This window comes from Plectropomus leopardus, chromosome 17 (assembly GCF_026936395.1).
Source record: "Plectropomus leopardus strain MGB_pleo_1.0 chromosome 17, ASM2693639v1, whole genome shotgun sequence".
NCBI classification, from domain to species: domain Eukaryota; kingdom Metazoa; phylum Chordata; class Actinopteri; order Perciformes; family Serranidae; genus Plectropomus; species Plectropomus leopardus.
The window spans coordinates 29,075,530-29,101,553 of NC_142192.1; the positions used below are offsets into that span (position 1 = coordinate 29,075,530).

The window sequence follows — 26,024 nt, forward strand, 5'->3', positions numbered from 1 at the left end:
TACTCAGGAGGTTTTTTATCAGGAGTCAAATTATTCACAGTTCTCTTTCTCCCCAAAACAAACAACCCCGTGATCAAAAAGGGTTTCACGTTACAAATCAGTTTTCTTCTATGCTGCTTTGCTAGTTGCAGAAAGTCGCTAATAAACTTTTTGGCCTCTGAAACAACTTATTTTTGGTTCAAATGCTTCAAACGGTAAGAAAAAAAAGTTGTAGGATCAAAAATGTTTCCGTGTTGCATTTTGATCCGAGCATCACGCACGCAGAAATTAATTATAATTGACAGCAAGATTACAAAAACCAGAGAGAGACTTCACTCAGATGCCACAAACTTTAGTTTTTGTTCACTAAAGCAAACTTGATTTGTTTTTCCACCATAAAATATAAAGTATATTTAACAAATGTGTACAAACTCACGTTTTCACAGCACAGAGAAGGTAAATAAATTACTGCATCCGTTTAAAAACATCATAGCTTTACAATCACAGCGCGCTTGCATGAGTTGCAGAAAACTGTTGTTCTATAAAAGAGTTATTATTGTAGATGAAGAGATGATTAAAAACACTGCAAATCCACTTATTTCTTAAGAACGTAACAAAGTCATAGCACATGGCACGTCTACTAAAAATATTAAAATCCTTGAAGGTGCTTTGGTGTTCTCGAGGAAACTAAAGAATCTTCTCTTTCTAAAGATTTAATTAAAAAAAACCTCTAGAAATATAATTTTAGAAAAAATATGTAATCAAATGTAAGGCTTTTGGTGTATTTAGTATCAGAAAAGTGCTTCCTTGTTTTGGTCCACACAGACAGTCCACCAGCGGTCAGAAACAGACGCAGATGTAAACAAAGCAGCGAATGATAAAGTGGTTAATTACATTTTAAAAATCCTAAGGTTTGTTCATAAAAGATACTTTCCTACATTGTTCACAGTGCAAGAAAAACTTAAAAACAAACAAAAAAAGATCCCACAAAGTGATTTGTTTTGGTCTAACCTGAGGTACGTTTCGTCTATGTTTTATAAAATTTGAATATTGCTGGTAAAATGTAAATATTAGTCCTAGAGAATAATCCTGAGTCCTTCTACAACAGCAAACGGAAAAAAGTGAACACAGTATACTGGTTGTTAAAGGCAGTGAATATCCAGCAGAGGTTTCTATTTCCTTCTCTGAAATGCTGCTTAAAAAATGTGCCCAAATCTGGATTTTAACACTTTGACATCGAGAGCAACATCATATTTTTAGTGCTGCTTTCAGATGCCTTTCAGAAGTATTTTAACCTTTGAAACCTGAGCAAATTGTTTTGTTTTGGGGTTTTTTTTCAAAATATGTGGAAAAACAGGCAATGGGCAACTTGTTAAAAAATGTTCCACAAATTGAAAGAAATTAGCAGATTTAGAAAATAATTTTTAAAAAGCTAGGGGAAAATGTCTCAGAGGCAGCGAAAACTATATTTATAATTATCATAGTTATTATATATATAGATCATAGCTAAATTTTATAATAATTATAATAAATAAACATAATTTAAAAGCAAATGCTTTAAGGTCACTTCCCCTTTTTTCTTTTTTTTAAAAAACAACCTTTTTTCATTTATTTATTTATTTTATTTTATTTAATAATTTTTCAGGTAATTTTCTTGAAATTTCGACTTATTTCTTGTTAATTTTGTGGTCGTTTCTTCTTTTGTTGCTCATTGCCTTCTTGCCATGTTTTCAAAAGAAAAAAAATCAAATTTGCTCAGGATTCAAAGGGTTAATGTATTTAACGGCTCTACAGTTCATCCTCTCTTTGCTGTAACTGTTTTACAAATTTGTTCAAATGCTCATCCGAGTACCATTTTTAAGATATTATCTATAAAACGTTAAAATGATTCTTGGCTGATAACGTTGTAGGTTCTCCTCTCACATTTTTCTGTTGAGTGTGAAAACTATAAGTTATCTATAATCTATAATTTATACATAAATTTGCAGAGGTAGTACTCACAATCTAAATCTAGAATAGATCCAGCTGAGCCACATCTGCCACCTCTGCTTGTGTTTCTGCGTGTGTTCGTCTTCATACGTGTGTTTTACGTGGAGACGGACCTGCTCCCGTTTCTCTCGGCCTCCGCCTTCTCCTCCTCGGTGACGGCCCACGGCTGGATCTTCCCGCTGCCAAATACTGCGAAGACGAGAGCGCCGCAAATGTTGATCCCACCTGCCACCCAGAACACCTTTCTCCAGCCCGCCAGGGAGTGCTGACCACCACAGAAGAAGAAGAAGACGCAGTGAGCCATCGTGTGTAGCATGTGTTGTGTACTTCCTGTTAATATGTGGATGTGTGTGAAAATGATTGAAGATCGAAGGTGAGAGCAGCTCGTTTTAATTGATGAAGTACGACTTTTGTTTTTAGACAATTATTCTTGGTTTGAAGATCCGGGAATAACGCAGAGTGGTTTCTTTATCCTGTTTATTATGTTTATAATGTTTATTATATTTTCGGGATTTTTTTTGTTTATTTTTTTTTAAGGATGAGTTTATTTGTTCTTGTTAAAAAAAATGATTTGCATTATTACAACTTTGATAATTATCTTTAATAGTATATTTTAGAATAGATTTTAAGATTCTTTTAATTGTTTTTAAAGCGGCCTGCATTGCAGACTCTATCATTTTATAATCCCTAATGAGCTCTTCGATCCTCGACTGCTGGGTTTTTAAAAACACACAATCATACCCACAAGAAAACAGGCAGAGCAGCTTTTGTTAACTACGCTCCAAAACTATGGAACAACCTTCCACAAGCCATAAAGAAGCGGCTCTGCGAACACAAACGACAGCTGAAAACCTATTTGTTTATTCTGGCTTTGAATTAATTGAACTTTTTACTTTGACTTTTATATTTTGTTCTCACTACATGCCTTATGACTGTTTGTCCTTGTTTTTTCTGTTGCACCTGTACACTTTGAGCTGCATTCCTTATATGAAAAGTGCTCTATAAATGAAGTTTCTTATTATTATTATAATCAGGCATTTCAGGGCTGTAATCCAAAATCTAACTGTAAGGTAAATTCTTTAATCAGCAGTCCTGTCACGTCAGATGTGCAACCTCAGTCTGGATGTCACCCCTTGCAAAAAACCCCCCAAAAAACTATGTGCATTGATGCTAAAATATATTACTTGCAGATAAGTGTGTTTGTGTAACAGAAGACTTACATCCTCAGTAAAGTATCCTGCAGCGATGGGTGCCAGGACTCCAGGGATGGTCCCAAATGTGTTGGTGATTCCCAAGAGGAATCCTGCGTACCTAAAAGAAAAAAAAAGAAAAAAAAATATATATATATATGTATATATATTTATCAATATTTAAAAAAATACAAAGTCTGTGAGAGAGCAAGTAGCTATCAGTCTAATTTTGCATGCTTTTTTCATTATTCAATTATAAAATAAAGTACATTAAACAGTTAAAAAATAATCTTTACACATATATAACTCTGAATACATTTTTCCAGATATTAACCCTTTGAAACCTGAGGATATTTGCACAGTTTCTTTAAAAACATGACAAATAAGCAATGTGCAATTAAGAAGAAATGACCCCAAAATGTGCAAGAAATTATTAAAAGAAAAACACACACACACACACACACACACACAAAATAAAGTAAAAAACAAAACAGAAAAAAACAATGACATGACCTGTTTAAAAGTAGTTTTAATTTCAAATATGAATTATGATAATTATTATGTATTATGATAATTATTATTATTACCCCTACACATTTTCCCCTAACTGTAAAAAAATAAAATTCTAAATCTACTTCTATGCTCAGGGTTCAAAGGGTTAAATACTTGCAAAAGGCAGAATTAGATGTTTTTTTATACATTTTTTTGTAGACAGAGATGATGGCTCTAAACCTAAAAAAAGGGAGTTAACTTGGCCTCCAGAGATTGGTGTGACGATATAAACATGTATTTCGGTGTCCCGAGGGCCCTGGCTCTTTATTAAAGTATTGCATCATAACTGAGGATGTGTCATGTGAGTCTAAACAGCCGAAGATGTGCATGTTACCGAGAGGCAACACTGTGTCTTTGAGGGATACAGTTGAGTCAGGAGGCACAAAACTGGATGATTTTGGCAAAAGCCGGTCCACATCATCCGGTTAAACATCTTAAGTTTAAAGACAACTGAAACTAGTTGATCAACAGAAAATAAAATTTGATAAAGCTGAATTTCCTCTGACTTCAAGTCAAAATTTCCTGATTTTATCTGTTTTCTGTCTTCTTAAATTGAATATTTTGGGGTTTTGGACATCATGAAATCAGTTGGGAGTTCTGGGATTTAAAAATGGCCACATGAAGCCCTAATGGTAATAACTGACTGAATTTGTGAGCAGGGTAGAAGAGGGGACGGTAACACCCACCGAGGAGCGATGTCTATTTGGTTGATGTAAACTCCGGAGGCGGCGATCCCTGCTATGGTGGTGGAGAGTGTGAGGAAGGTGACGGTGAGGATGTGGCTGCAGCCGGCGTAACTCACACCCATGAGGAGAACTGCCGCTGGCAACAGACCTGCAGAGAGGAGGTGGATGTTAAAAAACGAAGCTGGAAACAGCAGTTCACTTTGAGAAAAAAAGCACCGGTGTCACTGCTTCTCTTTGTGTTTTTCAGTATTAAGTTAAAAATGAAACACATTGTTTTATTTGTATTTGTGCCATTTTTTCAGCACTGAATCTAAACCAGATGAGGGCGGCAGAGCTACAGTCAAATGCAGAGTCATGAGGGACATTTGAATTTTTGCTCGGTGATCAGTGAATTTCCCCTTAAATATTGTAAATCACTGACATATCCTCAGCTGTGATAATCAAAAACAAAAAAATCAAAAAACACAGTGGCATAGATATGAAAACTTATGAAAATTAATGAATATTTGATATTTATTATTAGGACCATTGTTGGTTAAATTATAAATTAAAAAGAGTATATATATTCTATTAAATTAATTAATTAACAAAAAATAATTTAATTTAATATAATAAATAATTTAATAAATAAAAAATAAATAATTTATAATAAAAATGTTGTTGCTGCTAATCACTGACATATCCCAGACTGTGATAATAAAAAATGTAGCATGTAGTATATTGAAAATAATTTTTTTTGTTGGGTTATTTTTCACCTAAAAACACAGTGGCATCATGACAAAAACCTGGCATTTTAAAGGTTAAAATTCTGAAAATTAATGATATTTATGATTAAGACTGATATTGATTCAAAAATAAGTAAATGCAATGAAAGTAGAAAATAATACAAATTTACAATATTTTCAAAACCTTGATTTTGAAAAGCACATTTTGTGCGCAGAGTGATACGAGTGTGTGTAATACTAAAGCGGGCCTTGAGGGTTAAATATGACTCTTTGTGAAATAAAAATATTATTTCCTTACAGCAGGTGGGAGCAGAAAAGTGTCCCGTTATTACTGATTATTTAGTGCTGGAAAAATATGTAAAAATGGCAATAACATAATTCAATAATACTCCCACATTATATAGTTAACATACAGTACATATGTTTTATTCTTTTTTATTGCCTAATTTGTTGTTGTATTCATATCCTTATTATTTCTATTGTATTATTTTATTTTATTCTATGGTAAGTGCCTTCCTTTGTATATATATATATCTATATATATTTGATTTATTTGCCCTTTTTAATGAACATTTCATGCAGTTCCTGCTCTCTTATTTGCTGCTGCAACAAAACAATTTCCCTCACAGGATTTATAAAGTATTTCTATTCTATTCTTGTCAATATTACTTTCAACAACCGGCATCTCACACCACAGTAAGGTGCACATACACAGGTGTACATGGTATGAACAAAGAGGCTCTGAGGGGAAAAGTTTCTTTACCTATGACTGTGAAGAGCTTGCGTACGACAGCGATGCTGAACACCTTCCTCTCGAGCAGACTGTCCGCTGCGACGCCGGACAGCGTTGAGACCAACCAGCCTCCAAAGTACGGCAGAGCGGAGAGGAGACCGTTCTGAACAGAGGAGAATTGGGTTATTGTATTATATTAGATTAGAGAAGTAAAGCAAGTAATAAAAGTACAAGAATAATTTGAGACACCTGGGTAAAGTAATAAAAAATATGCTTATTGTTACCGATTTGAGGTCAAAGTGCAGGACGACGTTCATGTAGGTGGGCAGGGAGGTGAGCAGCGTGTAGTAGGACCAGTTTGCACACATCTGGGTGATGATGATGGCCCACAGAGGGACCGACAGCAGCATCGGCAAAACGGGCACGGACCAGCCGTGACCCGTACCCTGCAGATCAATGACGACATCTTCAGAAAACACCACACATACATGGCAGGAAATGCACGTTATACATCTGTGATAACATGACTGAATAAAAAAGGTAAAACGTTGGGGAGAATGTTAAAATATGTACATTATATATGTATTATATACATGCAATGACAGGGAGGTTTCATTTTAAGTTCAAGAAAGGAAAGACAATTCTGTCACATATTCTCATTTTAATTGCTTTTTTTTGGGTCCATAGCAACACACCTGGGCCCAAAAGAGCTGTAGATTTATTATGATGTTAAGAGTATATGAGTGATATTAAATTATGATGCTTTCTATAGGATTCCCCTTTTTTCCAATAAATGTCAATGACTTTGAGGCAAATTTTAAAAGACAATACATTCTCTGAGATTACCATCTTTACCCTGTGTCAGCTCTTTTTCATTACTATACCATAATTTAAAAACAAAAAAAATACATTCATAATAATTTACATTATTTAAAAAAATAATAAATTCAGAACAAGATCAGAATATTCAATATATTAAATATTTAAATATAACTTGGGGGCTGTTTGTTATTTATGAAAGGAAAGCATGTTAAATAATTTGTTTTGGGCATACAACTTAAATGGCTGTATTTTAAATTCATTTTATTGTGTGTCATTGTATTTAGTGTTTTATTTTATTGTCTAAGAAAACCTGTTGTCTTTTTCTTTCTGTGACATTTTTGGATTTTATTTTTTTTTTTTGCTTTAAAAAGCTTTTGGTGATTTTTAAAGAAAACTTGATGCAGGTTTGGAAGGTGTGTTTTCTTTTAAAAAAATCACCAAAATGACGCCAACTATCACAGCCAGAAACTGTAAAGACAGAAATTATCGTTGGATTCTCAAATTTCCAACGATCCTTGAACACATCATGTGTTATTATATGGGTTTATGAAACAAAATTCCAGGATTATTTCAAAACACTCAAGGTATATTTAGTTTTTCCATAACTTTTTCAGGCCTGGGAATTCCATGACTTTTACATTTTTTTATGACCATATCAACCCTAATTCTGAGTCTTTGTGCCCCGAATTAAATTTAAAAAGTTGGAAAAACACTGACGTCAAAATGTCATTTCAACAGTAAAAATGAAACCACTATCCGACAGTTCTACTGATTAAAATAGGGCCTACCATATATGCTTCATGGCATTATTACAATGAAACAACAAAAGGAAAGCTGACGGGAAGAGAAAGTAAGAAAGAGAGAACAGCGAAGAAAACAGGAAGCTCAACAGGAAATTTAAAAACAACACAACACTGCAAGCAGAAAAAGTCTCCGGTATGGAGGAAAGGTGTGAAGGACAACCACGTAAACCTCTGACACCGAGAAAAATGTCTTGATTTCTTTCAAAAACACAGGGAAACACAAGATAAGCAACGCTGGAATAAATGTCATGCAAACAGCAGAAAAATAAAGAAATATAAAGAAAATGTGACAATGAAACTATATGAAAATTAGCTGGGGGATTATAAGGTATGATCAATTCTCTTAATTATATATTAATTTTTTTAACTTTCTTGATGTCATTTTCTTGGTGTTTTTTCTGTGTTTGTTTTTTTATTATTTTTTCAATTTAATTGTTTTTTTTAAGCTTTTTTTCCAGTAATTTTCTTGTAACTTTTTTACAAATTTCTTGCTAATTTTGGGGCTATTTCTTGTTCAATTGCTTGTCACCCTCTCCCCATGCTTTTGAAAGAAATCAAGCCAATTTGCTAAGGTTTCAAAGGGTTAAAAAATGTCCAAACTAATCACAAGGATTTCCTTTTTTTGGATCAGAAAATGTTGAGCAAGATTGAGAAATGCAAGCTGCACATCACAGTAAATAAAACGCTGGTTAATGTTTGATTTGCACCTGCGGTCCAATCGAGTTTATGATGTAATCTTTCTCCTCTTTGCTGATTCGACGATGGGTGCGAGGGTCATCTGATATTAAAGTAAACCAAAAGACGGCCCAGAGGCAACCAGCGCCCCCTGAAAGAGAGACGGAGCAAGAGAAGCAATTATTGAACACGGTAGTGAATAATTAAAGATGAAGTGAAAATCACCAAAAACCAAACCTTCATTAGCAAACACTCACCGTGTTTACTTTCACGGAAAATAGCAGAAGAAAGTGAGAAGAAAGAATCCTGTTTGTTTATAATAATAAGGGTCGCAGTAATTAAACAGGTAACAAGGAGTTGGTTTAAAAATGACAATTTAAATAATCAGAAAGTCTTGTGAATAAACTATATAAGATGGAGAATATTACTTTAAGAATTGAAAACCAAAAACATATATTTGAAGAAAGGAGAAATTATATATATATATAACATAAAGAATGTTTTTTTTTCTTCTCTTTGTCTCACCTGCTAACTCATAATAATATCAAATGTGGATAAGTACATAACATTATGAAAGTACTTTATTTATCAACCCTTTGAATGATCTGTGAACTGCGAATGATTTATGAACGCTCCTGAACAGTTTATTATTATACATACTTTTATGTCTTTATTTATTGATGTATGTGTATTGTCTTTATTAACCATTTTTTTCTATTTGCGTGTATTTGTTTATTTAACTTAAAAATGCTAATTAAAAAATGACACCATTTATTACATCCAGAAGCTATAAACACTGAAATTATTGTTGGATTTTCAAAATTCCCATCTGTCCTTGAACACAACATGAGTGATTTTACAGATTTGTGAAACTAAATTCTGTGACTTTTTCAAAACCTTCATGGTATATTTAGTTTTCCAAAACTTTGCCAGGCCTGGAAATTGCTGTTTGCAAATTCCATGATTTTTCCAGATGTTTCATGACTGTACAGACCCTGGATGTTTATATGTGATTGGATTTTTTAACTCCCTCACCACAGAGGTAGAAGACAGCGGGCCAGCCTAAGGTTTGGCAGATGACGCCGGTGAGCGGCAGCGCCAAAAAGGCCCCAAAGTTTCCCCCAGACCCCGACAGGCTCATCAGACGAGAGCGCTCCAGAGGAGGAGCCCAGCGAGCCCACATGGACATCATCGCTGGATACGTCACGCCCTGAAGACACACGGAGAGACGGACAGAGAGACAGAGTGAGACAAAGTGGAGGCTGGCTGTCCAGGGAGAGCTTGATTTGATGTGCAGCAGTTTTCTGTGAGCTGTGCACACGTTTAAAACATGAATATCACAGCTGATCACGTGCATTTCATTGTGAGAAGCCAAAATCGTGATAAATAGCCCTAGAAATTGATCTTTTGTTAAAAAAAGAATCAGCAGATTAATCAATGATGAAACTGTTTCAGCTTTAGTGTAAAGGCAACTAAAGCATATCAGGACTAAAAAAATGTTCAAATTAAAAAAATTAAGTCTTTTAAAGAATTTATTGAACAGAAAGATTACTGAAAATTAAATGAGTTTTGTGTAGAAATGATATAATTTTGTCAAACTTGTATGCAGTGGTCTCAATCAACATCTTCCAGATTTATCAGCAAATTAATCCGTATTTTTCTATTATTTTTCTATTATTGCTGTTAACTTCAACTGTAAAAGTCCTTTGTTGTGAACTAGAAATCCAGGTGTTTAAAAGGGTTTACTGCTTATTTATTTGGTTACTTAATATTTATATTATTATATTTCTATTTTTTCTGTAAATAATAATGTTAAATTGTAGATATTTGATTTTGGGTATGTGGGTGTATGCATACATGTTATTAGAGTATAGGTTTAATTAATGAGGGAGCTGGTTAATTACAGTTCAGTGATTTATGGAGAAAGATTAAATAAGTTTGTCCTTCATCTCACGCCTTTTTGAATACGTGAACCAAGTCATCATGTGTTTGACCATTTATTTGATGTTTTTCATTGTCTGTAAATATTACGTTTTTGTCTGTCTGCTTGTTTGTATAATAATCTCTCTATTTTCTTTTTTACATATTCGAAATAAATCAAATCAAAAATGTAATTTCATGTGACAAATGTATGTTTTTTCACATGATGTTCAGGTAGTTCTCATTAAATTTAAATGTGTGACCATTTCTTTTGTTTTATGTTTTTCATAGTTTGTAAATATCACTTGTGTTTGTCTGTCTGCTTGTTTGTATAATAAATTCTCTATTTTCTTCTTTACATGTTGGAAATAAAATCAAAAATCTAACCGTACACACAACTTTGCTGCAGCCTCCTGCTCCACACACTCTTACCTCCCCAAAGCCCTCCAACGCTCGCAGTGCAAACAGCCAGCGCGACCCCATCTGAGCAGCCAGAGGAGTGAGCAGCGTGAGGACAGCGGTGCCCAGCACACCCAAACCCAGGAAGATTTTCCCCCCGTAGTGACCCGACAGGTAGCCCCCCGGGATCTGTGTGCACAAGTAGCCGAAGAAGAAAGCCCCCAGCAGCCAGCCTTGAGTCTCCGAGTCCCACGGGTACTGAGGGATCTGGGGCAAAAGGACGGAGAGAGTGTTTATGGTAAAAGGCGCTCGGACACCGTTGGCAGGTCACCAACTCGTCACCTTTGAATTAAACGGTTCTATCTGACATTTTCACAAAACTGAGTTATTCATATTTTCTTGTTTTGAGACAACTTATTAATATTATGTCAGGTGATTTTATAAGTTATATGCATTTTTGGACTTTTTTATTTAAAAAACAAAACGGTTTATATCATTTTAACTGTTTGGAATGCAAAACTTTGCAGCTCGATATATATATATATTTATATTTATATATCTAAAAACTGCTCACAGCACAGACATGAACCTCATAATTCTCTTATTTACATCTGACTTTATTTGAGTTTTCATCACTTTGTAAAGGCAACAGAGGCTGTGTACAGTGTGTCTTTACTATAGTTGTGTAAAGGGTCAAAGCCCATAGAACTGAGATCTGTTTTGGGAAACAGTGATACATGGAAAAATTCGGACATCTATCTGAAATTTGGCAAAACAACTTTTAATAAAATGTGAAGACTAGATTTTTTCCCAGTCATTAGCTACAAGTCCCTGCACTTTTTTCACTCTCTGGTCTCTCTTTACTTTTTATTGCTATTCAGCAACATTTTCAGAATATTTTGATGTAAATAACTGCATGAAAAAAACAGAATTACTGTCTTGCTGTTGTACGCTCCTGCAAACCAGTCAAGCTGCAGTTACAGTTAACATCCATGTCCGTGAAAACATGGATGCTTCACACATCTTAACCCTGGCGGCACATAAGATTCACACAATCAGCACAGTTTCAAGACTAATGTCGCAAATTTAGTACATGACCAAAATGTCTCCCCTTCTGTTCCTGATTTATGATGTTGAATAATCACCAGAAAAGTGTTTTTGCATGACATTATAGCGTCACAGTGAAGGTGACACTTCACTTCATCATTATATCCTATTAGACATTTGTGCGAAATTTCATCACAGTTAGTGAATGAATTCTTGATTTATGGCCAAAAACATGTTTTGTGGGGTCACAGTGACCTCTGACCACCAAATTCTAATCAGCTCATTGTTGAGTCCAAGTGGACGTTCGTGCCAAATTCGAAGAAATTCCCTCAAGGTGTTCTTGGAATATCGCATGACTTCGAGTCCACTCAAATGTTTGTGCCAAATTTGAAGAAAAATCGTCAAGGCGTTATTGAGATATTGAAATAAGGTCAGTGACCTTTGAACACCAAATTCTAATCAATTCATCCTGAATTCAAGGTGGGTGTTTTTGCCAAATTTGAAGGCATTCCCTTAAAGTTTTCTTGGACTATCACGTTCATAAGAATTAGACAGGTGCAAGATCACAGTGACCTTGACCTTTGACCGCTTGAGTCCAAGTACACATCTGTGCCTATTTTTTGAAAAACAAACAAACAAAAAAGTCCTTCAAAGTTTCCTTGAAATATTGCATTCACAAGAATAACACAGATGAGGTCACAGTTACCTTAACCTTTGACTTTTGACGTTTGTGCCAAATTTGGAGGACTTGCTCGCAAAGTGTTCTTGGAATAGCGCATTCACAAGACTGAAAAGACACGGCCACAATCACCAAAATAAAATCAGTTAATTGTTGAGTTCAAGTGGACGTGCGTGCCAAATTTGAAGAAATACCATCAGGACATTCTTGAAATATTTCAGTCACAAGAAGGGGACGGATGGACCACCCAAAATCATAATGCCATCAGCCGAGGCGGTCGCCGGTGCAGAGGCACGAAAACAAACCGACTGACATGTTATCTAGTAGCAGTTTCCTTATCAGAACTGCAGACTACACTCATGCTGTAACACGTTTAACAGTATTGACGTTTGTTACCCCCTCAGGTTGTTGGAAAGTGTCACTGGTGTTTTCCATCCCTGATGGCAGCGGACAAGCGTGGGTGATGGAGCTGTTCTGGGCTGGTTTCGTATCGGTGGTATTCACCATGGCTACCATGGCAACGCTGAGGTTAACACGGAGAACGTAGACCACGGTGAACCCCATAAACATCAGGACAGCCAGGTTGAGGCGAGCCGAGCAGCACCGAGGAGGAACTGTTCACATAGAAAACAAAGATTTTTACATGTAGTCTGGACTGTGAGCATAGAGTCACTACGAAAACATTTCACATGTTACAGATGAGCTTAAAAAAAGAGCGCTTTTATAGCTCAAGAGAGTTTGCCTATTTATTAGCACCACTTCTAATCAAAAAGAAAAAATAAAATCACATTTAATTATCTAAAAAACACACTGTCACAAATCAGAAAACAGTCTCATAAAAAGCTCATGGTTTTTTAAGATAATGACAATAAGCAATTATAAAATTATTTGTTTCAAGTTACTTTTTGCGCTTGCTTTACAGCTAAAACAATAAATTATATTTGATCTTTTCTTAGGATTGCTCCAACCATTGCAGTTTAAAATTCAAATTGACACCCTTTTTGTTTTAAAGCACGAGGCTTTATTATCAATATGTGTCATTACTAAAATGTTTAATAGTTTTTCTTTATTTATGGTCATTCTTTAACTTTCATCTTTTCTATTTGGTTATTTTTATTGTTTTAACTTCTTTTATCTCTGCACTGTCAGGCATGTGCGCGCTGGAGCAGGCTGTCGGACATGTAATATCAAAATGAAAATATCATGTTATTATTATAATTTGAATGTTAATTTTGAATGGTATTCCTGGTATAACTGGATAAACAGGCCCACTTAACTACTCTTTTTAAACACTAACTTTAAAGAGCAACTTTATTGTCAGATCAACATTTTCCAGCCCTGGGCGTTCGTCAGGATCACAAGTCACGAGTGGAAACGCTGGTTTGACAAAAAAGTTTTTATACTACAAATGTTGCTGGAGTTTTTACTTCATCAGACTTTTCCCTTTTTTGTGCATCGTGGAAGCAGCTGACCAACAATCCTCTCTGAGCTTCCACTAAACATTAACTTTAAACCACAGACAGAAATTAACCTTTAGCTGCTTGTCTTGAGAGTTTTGGCATGTAAGATATCCAAAATCTTAATTAAAATTCCAAAGATTAAACAAGGAAAAATTTACAAAAAGATTTATAAAGACTAACACACCTGCATCGTTCTCGATGAGGGGTTCAGTGTCCTCGCTCTCGTCCGAAGGGGCCGAATTGATGGAGCAGCCATCCGGTGGCGGCATGGCGCTCGGCTGACCCGAGAAATATTAAGTCTATGAAATGATGTCACTGAGCCATGGTGTCAAGGAAACCTGCCGCACGGACAAAGGTTGAAATCAAAAGTCAGGAAAACAAACAGAAGATGTGAGATAAACTCATGACAGACGAGTGAAGACGAGTAAAGTGACACAACAAACACATCAGCAGATTTTGATAACAGGGTTGATAACACTGATACACACAAACATACACAGTTGTGGAAAGTTTCACCAGATCTGAAACTTACAGGATGATACACTCAGAGCGGAAAAACAAGATGAAGATGATGATGAAGCTCTGCGTGAGTTTGTCTCTTTACTGAAGTAAAACCTGAGAACAAGAAATAAAAAAGGTCAAATGCAACAAAACAGGTTTTGTTCTTGTCGTTGGGTAAAATCTTCTGTCTTTAAAACATCGACTTTTCAGGAACTAAAAGAAACACCTGTGTGCTCAGTCTGAACACATCTCTTTTCAAGCTGACCAGCGAGGTTTTTTAAAAAGTTTCATGACATCAGCTTGAACAACTAAAATTACCAAAATGACGGCAGCACGGGGAACAACAGGTGGAGGTGTCGGTAACAGTCCTCAACGACACACTGACCTGGAGGGAGTTTTTTTTACACATTTTCATAGTTTTTCTTAACTATTAACCAGAAAATAAAGTACATACACACACCACACATACAGATATATTTCTAACAAAACTGAACAAGTGAATGTTTAAATAATCAACAGATTGATAATAATAATAAAAATAATCACCAGCAGCTCTAACACGATGGGGGGAAATGCTTTGTTGGCAGTGCTGACCTACAAAAGCAAAAAAGGACTAACTCTGTACACAAAGTGCTATTAAATGATGAAGAGCGGATTTGTCTCCTGAGGTCACAGGCTTTAGGCCACAACAAAAACGCTGAGTCATTGTTCTGAGTTTCACTTCTTTCACCGGCTTTGATGGGCAGTGAAGTGACAACTCACGATGCTGATTATTTTAAACTGTGTTTTTGAGGAACTGAGACAAACATACTTTTGTATGTTGTAGATTTGATCAATTTTGGGAGGCCGTCTGAGCTGGGTTTCATCAGAGGTCCATAATTTCTCATGACAGCAGGTACAGCATCATTGCAGGACACATAACGGTGCCTGAATGGCACAAAGGTCCTTTCAGTGGTGAAAGAGCCCTTAATTATCACTACAGTTTATGTGTTCAGTTAATCTCAGTAAGTTACATGTTTGGAGTCAATATATCGTCTAAGAAATGTGTCAACTGCCTAAAACTTTGGTCCCAACTTATCATGCTTGCAGCTTTGAAACATCGGTACAAAAATGTGTTTATCAGCAGATACCAGACAAAGTTACAAAGAACAGTTCGTCCCAAAATCAAAAATACATATTTATTCTCACCTGTAGTGCTATTTATGGAGATATCAGCTGTGATATGTGTGCCCTCTCTCCAATATACCGGACCTTAACGACACTCGGCTTGTGGTGTTTAAAGAGCCAAAAAATACATTTGAAAAAACAACATCAATTTGTCTTCCAGAAAATATGATATGGTTAATCAAGATAGTCCACAGACCTTTGTGAGAGCAGTTTCATGTAGGAACTATTCTCTTTGTACTGAACTACACTCGCCTACAAAAACACCACAAAGAGGGAGTTTTTTTAAAATGTTTTTTTTGTGATGCTTTAAGCAGATATCTCCAACACACTGAAATAAATTAATAAACAGCACTACATGTAAAAGGAATAACACGGTGTTTTGATTTTGGGGTTGACCTGTCCCTTTACAAAGAGCTATTACAAATATTGAGGAAGTGTTTCTAAGATACACATATTAGATTTCACTGAAGGGAAATTACAGTCAGAAATTAAGAGCCACAGATGGCTTCTTACGCAGCCAGTTTTTCCAGTTTGCTTCCTTCCCTCGAACTCAATGGCACTTACTGTAAATTTGTAAAATAAAATTGAAAATAAAATTTTAAAAAAGTAAATAAGAAAACAACTTCTCGAGCCATACCTCTTTAAAAAAAAAAAAGATTAATCAATGAAGTTAATAGTCAGAAAATGAATCTTATTTGATTTTTTAGTGTGTTTTAAAGCACTTTGTGCCTGGAAATTTTGATACAAATAAAGGATTTTGATATGTAGCCTTTTATTTATTTTGCCACACTTTCATATGTCTTTGCTTTAACAGGCTGCTTGTCACAGCATTAAGAATATTAGTTATTATTATTAAACCTGTTGTGCTTAAAAATGACAAATTATTTCAGCTTGATTACTTTTGCATATGTTTTTATACGGCTTTATCCTTGAAAGCTTCCGTGTAAAGCGTGCCGACACTTGGATGTCAACATGACTTCATCGTGCATCCCTAATATTGTTCTGTGTGGCGTCCCTGTCGGTTGACAAAGCGTATACTTTTTGCCATCCCCATGTGACGCATGTCTGCAAATGAGTCTGTGAAACTATGTGTGTGCGAGCCTATCATGAGATCATCAGAAAAAACACCCAAAACCCTTCCTTTTCCCCCCTGAAACAATTATTGTATTGTGTTGCGTGTGTTATGTATTAATAAAGTCAGTTACTGCAAGTTTTTTCTTATTAAACCCTTTGGGACTGAAAGTGAATGCTCACTTTCAAAAAGGCAATATAAAAGCAATGTCCAACTTTATAAAGACTGACATCTATAAATAAATAAGGGCTGAAACCTAATTCCTTTAACAATTAATAAATATCATTGTCGATTGGCTGATAAGTGATTTCAACATCGTGAAAAGTACCAAGCACAAGTTATCAGAGCCCAAAGTAATGTTATTAAATCATTTATTTTTTCAAGTTTAAAGCATAAAAAACATAGTATTGGATTTATAAAGAAATAAAAGGGAGACCAGATATATAAACGATACTTAAGCCACAACACAATATTACTGAGATTTTATGTGTTGCAATATGCTGAGTGATAACATTTATTGCGATATACTGTGATTTATCACCTTAGCTTTCTAAAATGCAAATTATGTCCCAAACAGAACACTTAATCACAATCTGTTTTACAATAAAAATGTTTGTTTTCTTTATTTTATTTCATTATATTGTTATTTTAGTAGGCTACCAAAAATTCAATCAGTATTTGTAATAATAGAAATTACTATGATAAAAATATCAACACTTGGCATCTGTGTATTGATACGATAATGCCTCACAAAAATATTGTGATCCTATGCTGTATCAATTATTTCCCCTCATCCCTAATATTTAGAAAGTTTACTTGAACTATTAAAGCTTTAATTGATTAATTATCTGACAATCAACTCCTTACTGCACTTAAGGACACCACAGCATCCCCAGACATTAGCTAACTAATGTAAAATATGAAACTAAAAACAAACGACAATAAAAAAATGAAAAAATGTCTGTTACTATAAATAACAGAAATACCAAGACATTTAAAGCTCTGCATCCTACACTTTCTAACAGGAAGGAGGGGGAATCACCAAATACAATATTATGAAGATACTTTAACCACAATACAATATTGTTATGACTTTTAAATGTGATAACATATATTGCCATCCATTGCAATTTTTTTTACCTTTTTCAACTACAACAATTTTCGGTCCCCCAATTTCTCAGTTTTGGGATCAATAAAGTATATCTATCTATCTATCTATCTATCTGTCTATCAACTCCTCCCTGCACTGACGGACACCACAAACAAAACAAGTAAAGTAAAACATGGCTAAATTATGTATAACGTGAGTTTAAACCCAATAATACAAGTGGAAATTGAAGTGTAAAAACGTATTTTTCTATAAATGACTGGGAAGTGACAGCAACTTATACTGTCTATAAGGCATTACTTTATTATTAGAATACCATTTTTAAAGATAGATTAACATAGAGTTTGGGACTTTATTAACCATTTGAAACCTGACCAAATTCTCTTGATTTCTTTCAAAAACATGGAAAGACAGCAATGAACAATGAAAGAAGAAATTCACCAATAATTAGCAAGAATTTTAGTAAAAAAAAAAATTACCCCCCAAAAAAAGAAAACAAAGAAACAGAAAAACAAATAAGGCAAACAAGACTTGATAAAAATGCTTCAAATAATCATAACACTGTAACATAATATTACATGTGTAATTATGATAATTTTAAATAATAGTCCTTTCCCACACATTTTTCCCTTGCCTTTTTGCCTTTAATTTCTTGCAATTTGTGGAACATCTCTTTCCAAGTTGCTCATTACCTTGTTTCCTCATGTTTTTTTAATAATAAAAGTGCACCATTTAGCTCTGTGTTCAGAGGTTTAAGTACCTGTGAACGGTGCTGGAAGCAGAGCCCTTAAAGAGTGTTTATTATAGAGCACTAGTTGGAAGGAAGCTCAAGAAAATTGTCGCTCCAAATTAAGTAAATAAGTGTCTTAGTTTCTGTTATGTGCCATGTATCAGATACAAATACAAGAGAAAATCCTGTTTTTTCTGTTTTATTTTAGCCTGAACCTGCTAGATTACAGGTTAGCTTGTTGGTCAATTGGCGAGAACATGTGTTATTGATTAACGACAACTTGCATGGATATATCGTCGAATTAAATCTTACCTTGTGAAGAGTCTTAAAACACAAACACCTGGTTAAAGCAGCTGGGGCGTATAAGGATATGAAAAATAAAAAACACCATGTCTGTTGTGTCTTCAACACAGCCGGCGAGACAAGAAGTGAGCTGATTTTAACAGGAAAAACAGTCACATGAGCGACGGTTTGGTGAAACGCAGATCTATAAAACACTGAGGTGGCTAAGCTGAACCGTGAACGTAGCGCATATTTTGTATAGATCAGTACTAAGGGTGTGACGTCATAGAGAACGACCAACAGCTGGCCCGCCCTCCTCTCGCGGTTTTGGTTTTACTGTCACGAGCTTCAACGGTTAACTTGTGAAAATACCTAAAATTAATTAAAATAAAAAAACACCTAAACTTATTTTCACTTCTACTTAGTCGGACTTCATTCTCCATTTATTTTTTTAAAAAAAGAGTATTTGTTAAAAAAAGAAATCATTTCCGCAAATCTTGGCTGTTGTTATGGCAACTATTCCGCCTCCTGCGAGTCGTCTGGAGCAAACAAACATCTGCGACCAACAGTTCCGAGTTAAGTCACCTGTCACTCGCCTTTAAGGCACCTGGAAACTATATTACCTATCGTCGCATCCATGGCACACTACAGAGTGAGTATTTAGCGACATACTTTCTGCAGCCATTAAATATGTTACTCGATATTAAATATTTAAGTGTGAGGCATGCGTATGCTAACTAGCTAGCATCAGAGCATTGTGTCCCATGAAGCTTGGTCAGTGAACGCACCTCAACCGGTCAGACGTGCCCTGCTAGCTTGTGTGTCAGTAAAATAAATGTCTGTTGTTTCAGGCCTCGGAATCGAAGCGAGAACAATTTAGAAGATATCTTGAAAAATCGGGAGTCCTTGACACGATAACAAGCGGTAGGTACATAAACAGCTCAAATAGTATGTAGATGTACTTTCAGTTTCTGTTGTTAAACTCATCCATTCACTTAACGTTCACCCGTATCCCTGCTGTACTGCTTGATCATAACTTTGTCTGTCTTCTTGCAGTTTTAGTGGCACTTTATGAAGATACGGACAAACCCGATAATGCCCTGGAGTATCCTTATTATAGTGGCATTAAACGAGTGTAAGTGTGTCTGAAATATTGAAGTAAACGCCCCTAACCCCAAAACAAAAGGTGATGATTTGTACTCTTATGAGAAGAAAAATGTATAAAGCACAATATTTCCTCTTTGAAATGAATCTCAGCTGGGGATATTAAGAGCAATTCAGCTGCAAAATAGGTTTTTAAAATCCATTACTGAGGCTGTGTGAGAGAATTGCATTTTCTTCCTCACCTATTGGGAAGAAATGTGTCGCTGTGGAACAACCTGCCCACAGACGTGAGGGCAGCAAAGGGGGTTTATTTTTTTAAAAGCAAATTCAGGAACTACCTTTTTAGTCTGGCTTTTAATTGAGCTTTACCTATTTATTTATTGACTATTTATTCGTACATTTTTACCTTTTTATCATTTCATTATTTCTTAACTTATTTATTTATTATTCTACTTTTTGTAGTTATCATTTTAGTTAAGTCTTATCTACTGTTTAGAGTATTTTATTTATTTATTTTTATCTTTCTATCTTTAGGTTTTATCCTACCTTTGGTGTTTCCTTACCTGTTGCAGCATTTCCTCAGTTCCTGCCAAGTGTAGTCAAGCATCATCATCACTGACATTTTCTTCACACGTCAAAGAAATACAGAATAAAATACAACCACAATACAAATAGAAAAAAAGGTAAATGCGACACCCCAAATAAGCTACCTTAAGCTTTTGAGAGATGGCCCAAAAATGAACATGTAGCAAGTAAAAATACTACAGTAAAAACAAAACAAACAAGACAAAAGATCCCAAAACATTAACATAATCAGCACTTGCTTTGTATCTTGTGATGCTGCCCGACCTGCAGCGATCAAAGTTATTCATAACTCACAGAAACATTACTTGAAATAGTCCACCCTCCACCTTCTCTTCCCTCTCCACATCACTCATACATCCAGAAGCACTAAGTCCTCCTAAAGTCAGCTTGGGTGCAGTTGGCTGATGAGCGTATATGTATATAATTGATTATTCTTCCCAAAGCTTCAAAGGCTTTGAAATGGTATCTGGCACAGCCCCAAAATAAGCAAGAAGTCAGTAAAAGGTATAAGGAAAATACTGAGAGAAAGAAAGAACACAGAACAAGAAAAAAAAATAGAGAAAGAAAAAAACAAAGAAGACTTGTCTTACGTAAAAGTGCTTAAAATAATTATAATAATTCTGTAACATAATTTCAAATAAGTAATTATGAATATATTTTTCCCTAGACATTTTCCCAAGCTTTCTTTTTTAATAATGTGATAAAAAATTTCTTTCTAGTACAGCCGTACAAAAACAAGTCGCTGTTGTTGTTCTTTACCAAACTCGGTCCACCTGGCTTCGTTAGAAATAAAGATTTCTGTGACTGAATACTGAAAGCAAACATTGTCTTTAACCACGTGCTCAGTTTCATAAAGCTTCACCTCGGAGCGGCTGGTCCAGAGCCAGCAGACGCTGAGGCTCTTCGCATGGAGCTGGCTGACCTTCAACAGAAATACAACCTGCTCATGGAGGAGAACAAAGAGCTGAGAAACAGAGTGAGATGCTGCTAAAAATCTAAATGAATGCTGCTCCTGTTCTGACCTCTGACCTCTAACCTCTGAATTCATGTCATTTTCCAGCTGATGCAGTACGAACCGTCGCCTGAGGAGGGAGCAGCGGAGTAGAAAAGAGAGTTTTGTCAGAGCTTTCTGGGATTAAAAAAAGGAAAACAGTTAAACAATAGCATTTTATGAAGAATAGGTAAATGTTTATTAAATCGAGGTTCAGTACACACTGAATCACTTATTTTTTATAGAACAAGAAACAACTTTTGCTTTGTCATACATTAAAAAAAAGTTTTTCAGTATTTGGCATCAGTTTTTCCTCCTTTTCACAAAAAAAACAGCCACTCATCTGAAAATAAATAGAATATTAAATATTATTATTACATATATATATATTTTAGAATGGCCTTTAATGTTTTTAAGGACATTTTAATTGATATCATCTGCATAACTGGAGTAAAAAATTGTCATACAAAAGCAATAATTCAGAGGTCATCGCTCATGTGCCTGAGGGGGCATTAAAGTCTGATAATGACAGCATGTTAAAGACAAATTTTAAATTCCTGTCACCACGGGAAAGATATTTAGCATTTCTTTTCCACTGTGTCAAAGACATGCAACTGTTTTGTTAAATGTTCTTGATAAAGAGCTCTCAGACGTGTTGGAACAGGGGAGTTAAATTAATTCAGACAGCATTACTGATTTAAAAGTATCTGGTTGCGTAACAGCACATTGTGACCTGACACATTATAGATCCGTGGTTCAGTTTTCCGTTCCCTCTAATCGTGCAGACAGAGCTGCTGCATACAGTCAGATCATTGGTGTCGACTCGAGTCACAAAATAAAAAAAAGACTTGGCAAAGTCAACCTTGGCAACCTGACTTGGACTTCACCGTCAATGAGTCATGATTTCACTCTGACTTTAATTTCCTTTTGACCTAAAAATACTTGACATCTTGCGGTTTGAAAATTACAGATGAAAAAATTCCAACAAACTTGTTTTACCAAATAAGTTGAAACGCATTTGAAAAGCATTCATCAGTTACGTAAATTCAGTATATTGATAGTCTTGTCAAAATGGCAAAAGGTGCATCATTAGGTTCATTTTGAGACATTTGACATTTTTAGGGTGATACTGGCATCAACATGTGGGAGTGATTACAGAAATAAAAAACCCACAATGAATAACAATAATAATTATTATTTGATTAGCTTTGTTTATTTAATAAGAAAAAGACTAATACATTCTTGGTGAAATAATTTGCTTTGCCCCCTAAATCCTTCACACTGAAACGTTAAAATCTGAAAAGTAGATGTTTAATTGCAAATTCATATATGATTGGAAAAAGGCTGCTCTTTTGGTGTGAGAGCGTAATCTCCTTAGCAATAGGTAACAAAGGCCTTTTGTGCTTCATTTGAAGAACTTTAAATGTGTGAAAAGTGCAGTAAAAGTGTTTATAAAACTTGCATCCAAGCTTGGCTCGTTGAGAGTCTCACGTTGGAGCCGACGGTCCGTTTATATCTGCAGATCAGTCGGCGCTCTCCTGCTGCTGGTGCTGCTCGCTGCAGACACTCTGCGGTTTGGGGAGGAGGCGGTGGGGCTGTTGCTTTCCCGGCTGTGCCGAGACACTGAGCTCAGCTCCCCTGCCGAGTCTGGACTCTGAGACCTGCTCGGCCTCTTGATGTCCGATTTAGAGAGCACCCTGGCTCTGGGTCCAACACAGCTGCTGCGTAGCTTCACGCTGTTGTTCCCGTGGTAGGAGTCCCCGCTGTCCGAGCCGTTCCCCTCCACCAGAGTGGAGCAGTTCCACGGTGGACTGACCCTCCGTGACTTCCGCACAATGCCTGACAGAGTTGTGCAGGAGGAGGTGTCCGCTACAGGCAGGGTGGGGTACTCGGAGCTGGCGCACACCATGTCCTTGTGATGCGGGGACTGCTCCTCTGGTTCCTGTTTGTCAGCAGGAGGGGAGCGAGTCTCGCTGCTGGTGTCGCCGGTTCGCTCCGTGGGGCTCGGCACTCCCTCCTTGGCGTCCTTGTGGCCGTCTGGCTTTGCACCGGGGTCCCCTTTTATCGGGATGAAAGCGGAGGACGCATTAAGAAGAGGGTAGGTGGGTCCGTTGCCCTGCTTCTCCAACAGTAACGTGTATCCACATGGTGCCTCGGGGATGGTGTTCTTGCGAGCCACAGACGAGCCCACGTTAACCTGATGCACAACTGAGTTCTTCTTTGACTTGTCGACGTAATAATCGTCGAGATCGGCCTTCAGGTGCGGGTAGTAGCTCAAGATGACCTTCTTTAGCTTCTTGTATCCCAGGTGCATGATCTCGAGGAGGCTGAGGAAGAGCGAGATGCAGGCGATGCTTTGCATGAAGACCATGAACACCGTTTTCTCCGTTGGCCTGGAGACAAAACAGTCGACCACATTGGGGCACGGCTCCCTCTCACACTTGTACAGCGGGTTCAGGCGATGCCCGTAGAGGACGTACTGACACACCATGAAGCTGACCTCCACCACTGAGCGAGTCACTATGTGCACCAGGTAAGTGCACAACAGCGAGCCCCTCAGCGGCGCTTTGTTGAGCTTCCCCTGCTCCAGCTGCTTCATCTCCTTCTCGATCCTCCGCCGGATCTCCACCAGCTCCACGTCCACCGCCTCCAGCTCCCGGCGGAGGGCCACCTTCTTGCAGTGGCGCTCCTTCTCCAGAGCTCGCAGCTGGTAGATGGCGTGACCCATGTAGACGAGCGAGGGCGAGGACACGAAGATGACCTGCAGCACCCAGTAGCGGATGAGGGAGATGGGGAAGGCCTGGTCGTAGCAGACGTTACGGCAGCCGGGCTGGTCGGTGTTGCAGATGAAGTCTGACTGCTCGTCGTTCCAAACGTCCTCCGCGGCGACGCCGAGCACCAACATCCGGAATATGAAGAGGATGGTCAGCCAGATCTTGCCGACCATGGTGGAGTGGATATGCACCTCCTCCAAGATCCCCCCCAGGAAGTTCCAGTCTCCCATGTTTTACATTAGCAGAGCTGCAACGAAAGATGAAAAATAAAGTTATTACAGACAACTGAACACTGTATTTTTGGTAAATACTGATAATTAATCAATATTCAGGAATGATACTGATTGATTATATTTATAACAAATGCATGAGGTATACAATTATTCTCACATTTAGCATTTATTGTAATTATTGTACTCTTTTTTGTATAGAATACCATTTTAACATATGAGGAGCATTTTTGTTTCTATTTTATGTATTTTTTTTGTCTCTTTCAATATTTTATTTCTCTCTTTTGTTGTTTTATGATATAATTATGTGTCATATAATTGCAAAAAGCTGTATTTTGCAGCATGTAAAAAAATAAAAATATTGTGGAAAAAAACTATTAAAATTGTGAAACGTCCTTTGATTTTTACTTTTTTTTAAGAAACTGTATAAGATTTAGGGGGGCAGTGACATCTAGTGGCGAGGATTGCAGATTGCAACCAGTTCTCTACCTCTATTAAACCGGGAAAACACTGAATAAAGCAGATTTATATTACACCACGCTGTGGCTCAGAGGTAGAGTTGGTCGTTTTCTAATCGACCGGCTCCTCCAGGCAACATGTCGAAGTATCCTTGGGCAAGATACTGAACCCTAAATTGCTCCCGAAAAAAACACAACAAAATAAATATAATATAATATAATAATATAAACAAAAAATAAATAAAGTGACCAAAACATACTTAGTGAAAGATCTTGCTTTGAAAGGAAGCCAAGAGCCAGTACAAGAAAAAAATACTGTGAATTCTTTTATTTTTTCATTGGTAAATAGTTGCATGGTGAATAATTCTGCTCTTGCTACTTCAAGTAAAAAGAATAAAATTAAATTACTTTACTACTGTGAAGAATAATGTTTTCAATTATACAACCAGTTTTCCCAGAACATTTAAACATGTGACAGATTAATATTTACTAGTTTGAGAATATAAATTAGCTCAGGTATTAGATCAGGTATTTTGGTGTGTTCTTATTTCCTCCCAAAAATATGACAACATTCAGCAGTCCTAATAAAACATTATTAGATATATTGGTAAAATTGGTAATCATTACAAATTAGGAGTCATGTCAAAGAATCAAAAAGAAATCAATAACTTTAATCCATGATGGTATTCATAAAAAACAGATTTCATCCGAGACAAAAACATTACACTATTTAAGCAGATATATTTGGCTCATTAATTATGTAAAAAAAATGACATGCCTTGCTAAATAAAGGTCAAGTATTTATTATAAAAAGCGTAAACTTACCTTCATCTTGGATATGAAATGTAACTATAAAGGCCTTTTGCAGCAGTCCTGCTGAACAGTCCTATGGGTGCATCTTTTATCTTCTTTTTCTGCTCCTAAAAGGTCAAACTTTCACACTGGGAAAGATTTCAGTCTCCTCTGCTGCTGAAAACTGGACAAAAACAAATGATCCCTGCTGGCTCTCGTTGTTCACCAGTTATAGCCTGTGAAAGACAAAAACGATCAATACTGTTGCGATGCTCTGTTGCCATTGACCTCGCAGCAGCGTGAGAGGACTCACTGCCAGCTCCTGCCAGTCATTAGGGGTGAAAAGTGTCGCAGAATATGCAGTTTGTGGTTGAACCCAGAGGACCCTGAACGCCACCAGAAGTGGTGCACTGGGTTTGATGGAAATCTGTCATCCCAGGGCGCCTTGATGATGACCCACATATGATGAGCTGCTCCTGAAGCGGATCAACCTCCTGATTTAATGTGAATCTTACACTGAAATGCTGGAAATCACACACTCATTAAAAACAGCGAGATGTTGCATAAGAGC

At 36.4% G+C, this 26,024-nt stretch overlaps 3 protein-coding genes across 4 annotated transcripts; 1 reads left to right on the forward strand and 2 right to left on the reverse strand.

Moving 5' to 3' along the window:
• Positions 1-315: 315 nt before the first annotated feature.
• Positions 316-18,731, reverse strand: LOC121958131 (sialin). The gene is made up of 12 exons (XM_088090310.1): positions 18,550-18,731; positions 14,192-14,274; positions 13,844-13,997; positions 12,596-12,813; positions 10,507-10,740; positions 9,190-9,364; positions 8,187-8,305; positions 6,139-6,300; positions 5,885-6,017; positions 4,397-4,544; positions 3,189-3,279; positions 316-2,233 (listed from the first exon to the last, which is right to left on the reverse strand). Exons 3-12 carry the CDS (start codon positions 13,926-13,928, stop codon positions 2,066-2,068), a joined length of 1,533 nt encoding a protein of 510 aa, XP_087946436.1. The 5' UTR covers positions 13,929-13,997; positions 14,192-14,274; positions 18,550-18,731; the 3' UTR covers positions 316-2,065.
• A 201-nt stretch (positions 18,732-18,932) lies between these two features.
• Positions 18,933-21,493, forward strand: mycbp (MYC binding protein). Of its 2 annotated transcripts, XM_088090315.1 has the most exons (5): positions 19,012-19,171; positions 19,371-19,443; positions 19,576-19,624; positions 21,055-21,184; positions 21,269-21,493. In XM_088090315.1, exons 1-5 carry the CDS (start codon positions 19,157-19,159, stop codon positions 21,311-21,313), a joined length of 312 nt encoding a protein of 103 aa, XP_087946441.1. In that variant the 5' UTR covers positions 19,012-19,156; the 3' UTR covers positions 21,314-21,493. The 2 variants fall into 2 exon arrangements, with proteins under 2 accessions (XP_042369693.1, XP_087946441.1); XM_042513759.2 differs by lacking the exons at positions 21,055-21,184; positions 21,269-21,493 and adding an exon at positions 20,158-20,914 and having other exon boundaries at positions 18,933-19,171; positions 19,576-19,654.
• A 144-nt stretch (positions 21,494-21,637) lies between these two features.
• gja9b (gap junction protein alpha 9b) lies at positions 21,638-25,854 on the reverse strand. The gene is made up of 2 exons (XM_088090311.1): positions 25,487-25,854; positions 21,638-24,220 (listed from the first exon to the last, which is right to left on the reverse strand). Exon 2 carries the CDS (start codon positions 24,201-24,203, stop codon positions 22,710-22,712), a length of 1,494 nt encoding a protein of 497 aa, XP_087946437.1. The 5' UTR covers positions 24,204-24,220; positions 25,487-25,854; the 3' UTR covers positions 21,638-22,709.
• Between the last annotated feature and the right edge of the window lie 170 nt (positions 25,855-26,024).

Bases quoted from the DNA above. Each gene is read 5' to 3' on its own strand.
- LOC121958131 (XM_088090310.1), bottom strand. From the start codon at position 13,928: ATGCCGCCACCGGATGGCTGCTCCATCAATTCGGCCCCTTCGGACGAG. The intron at 9,365-10,506 runs GTAAGAGTGTGT...GTGTGTCTTCAG, and splicing joins CGTTGGAGGGCTTTGGGGAG to GGCGTGACGTATCCAGCGAT. The intron at 6,301-8,186 runs GTGCAAATCAAA...ATTGATCTGCAG, and splicing joins TAAACTCGATTGGACCGCAG to GGTACGGGTCACGGCTGGTC.
- mycbp (XM_088090315.1), top strand. The intron at 19,625-21,054 runs GTATCCTTATTA...CCACGTGCTCAG, and splicing joins AAACCCGATAATGCCCTGGA to TTTCATAAAGCTTCACCTCG. The intron at 21,185-21,268 runs GTGAGATGCTGC...GTCATTTTCCAG, and splicing joins ACAAAGAGCTGAGAAACAGA to CTGATGCAGTACGAACCGTC.
- gja9b (XM_088090311.1), bottom strand. From the start codon at position 24,203: ATGGGAGACTGGAACTTCCTGGGGGGGATCTTGGAGGAGGTGCATATC.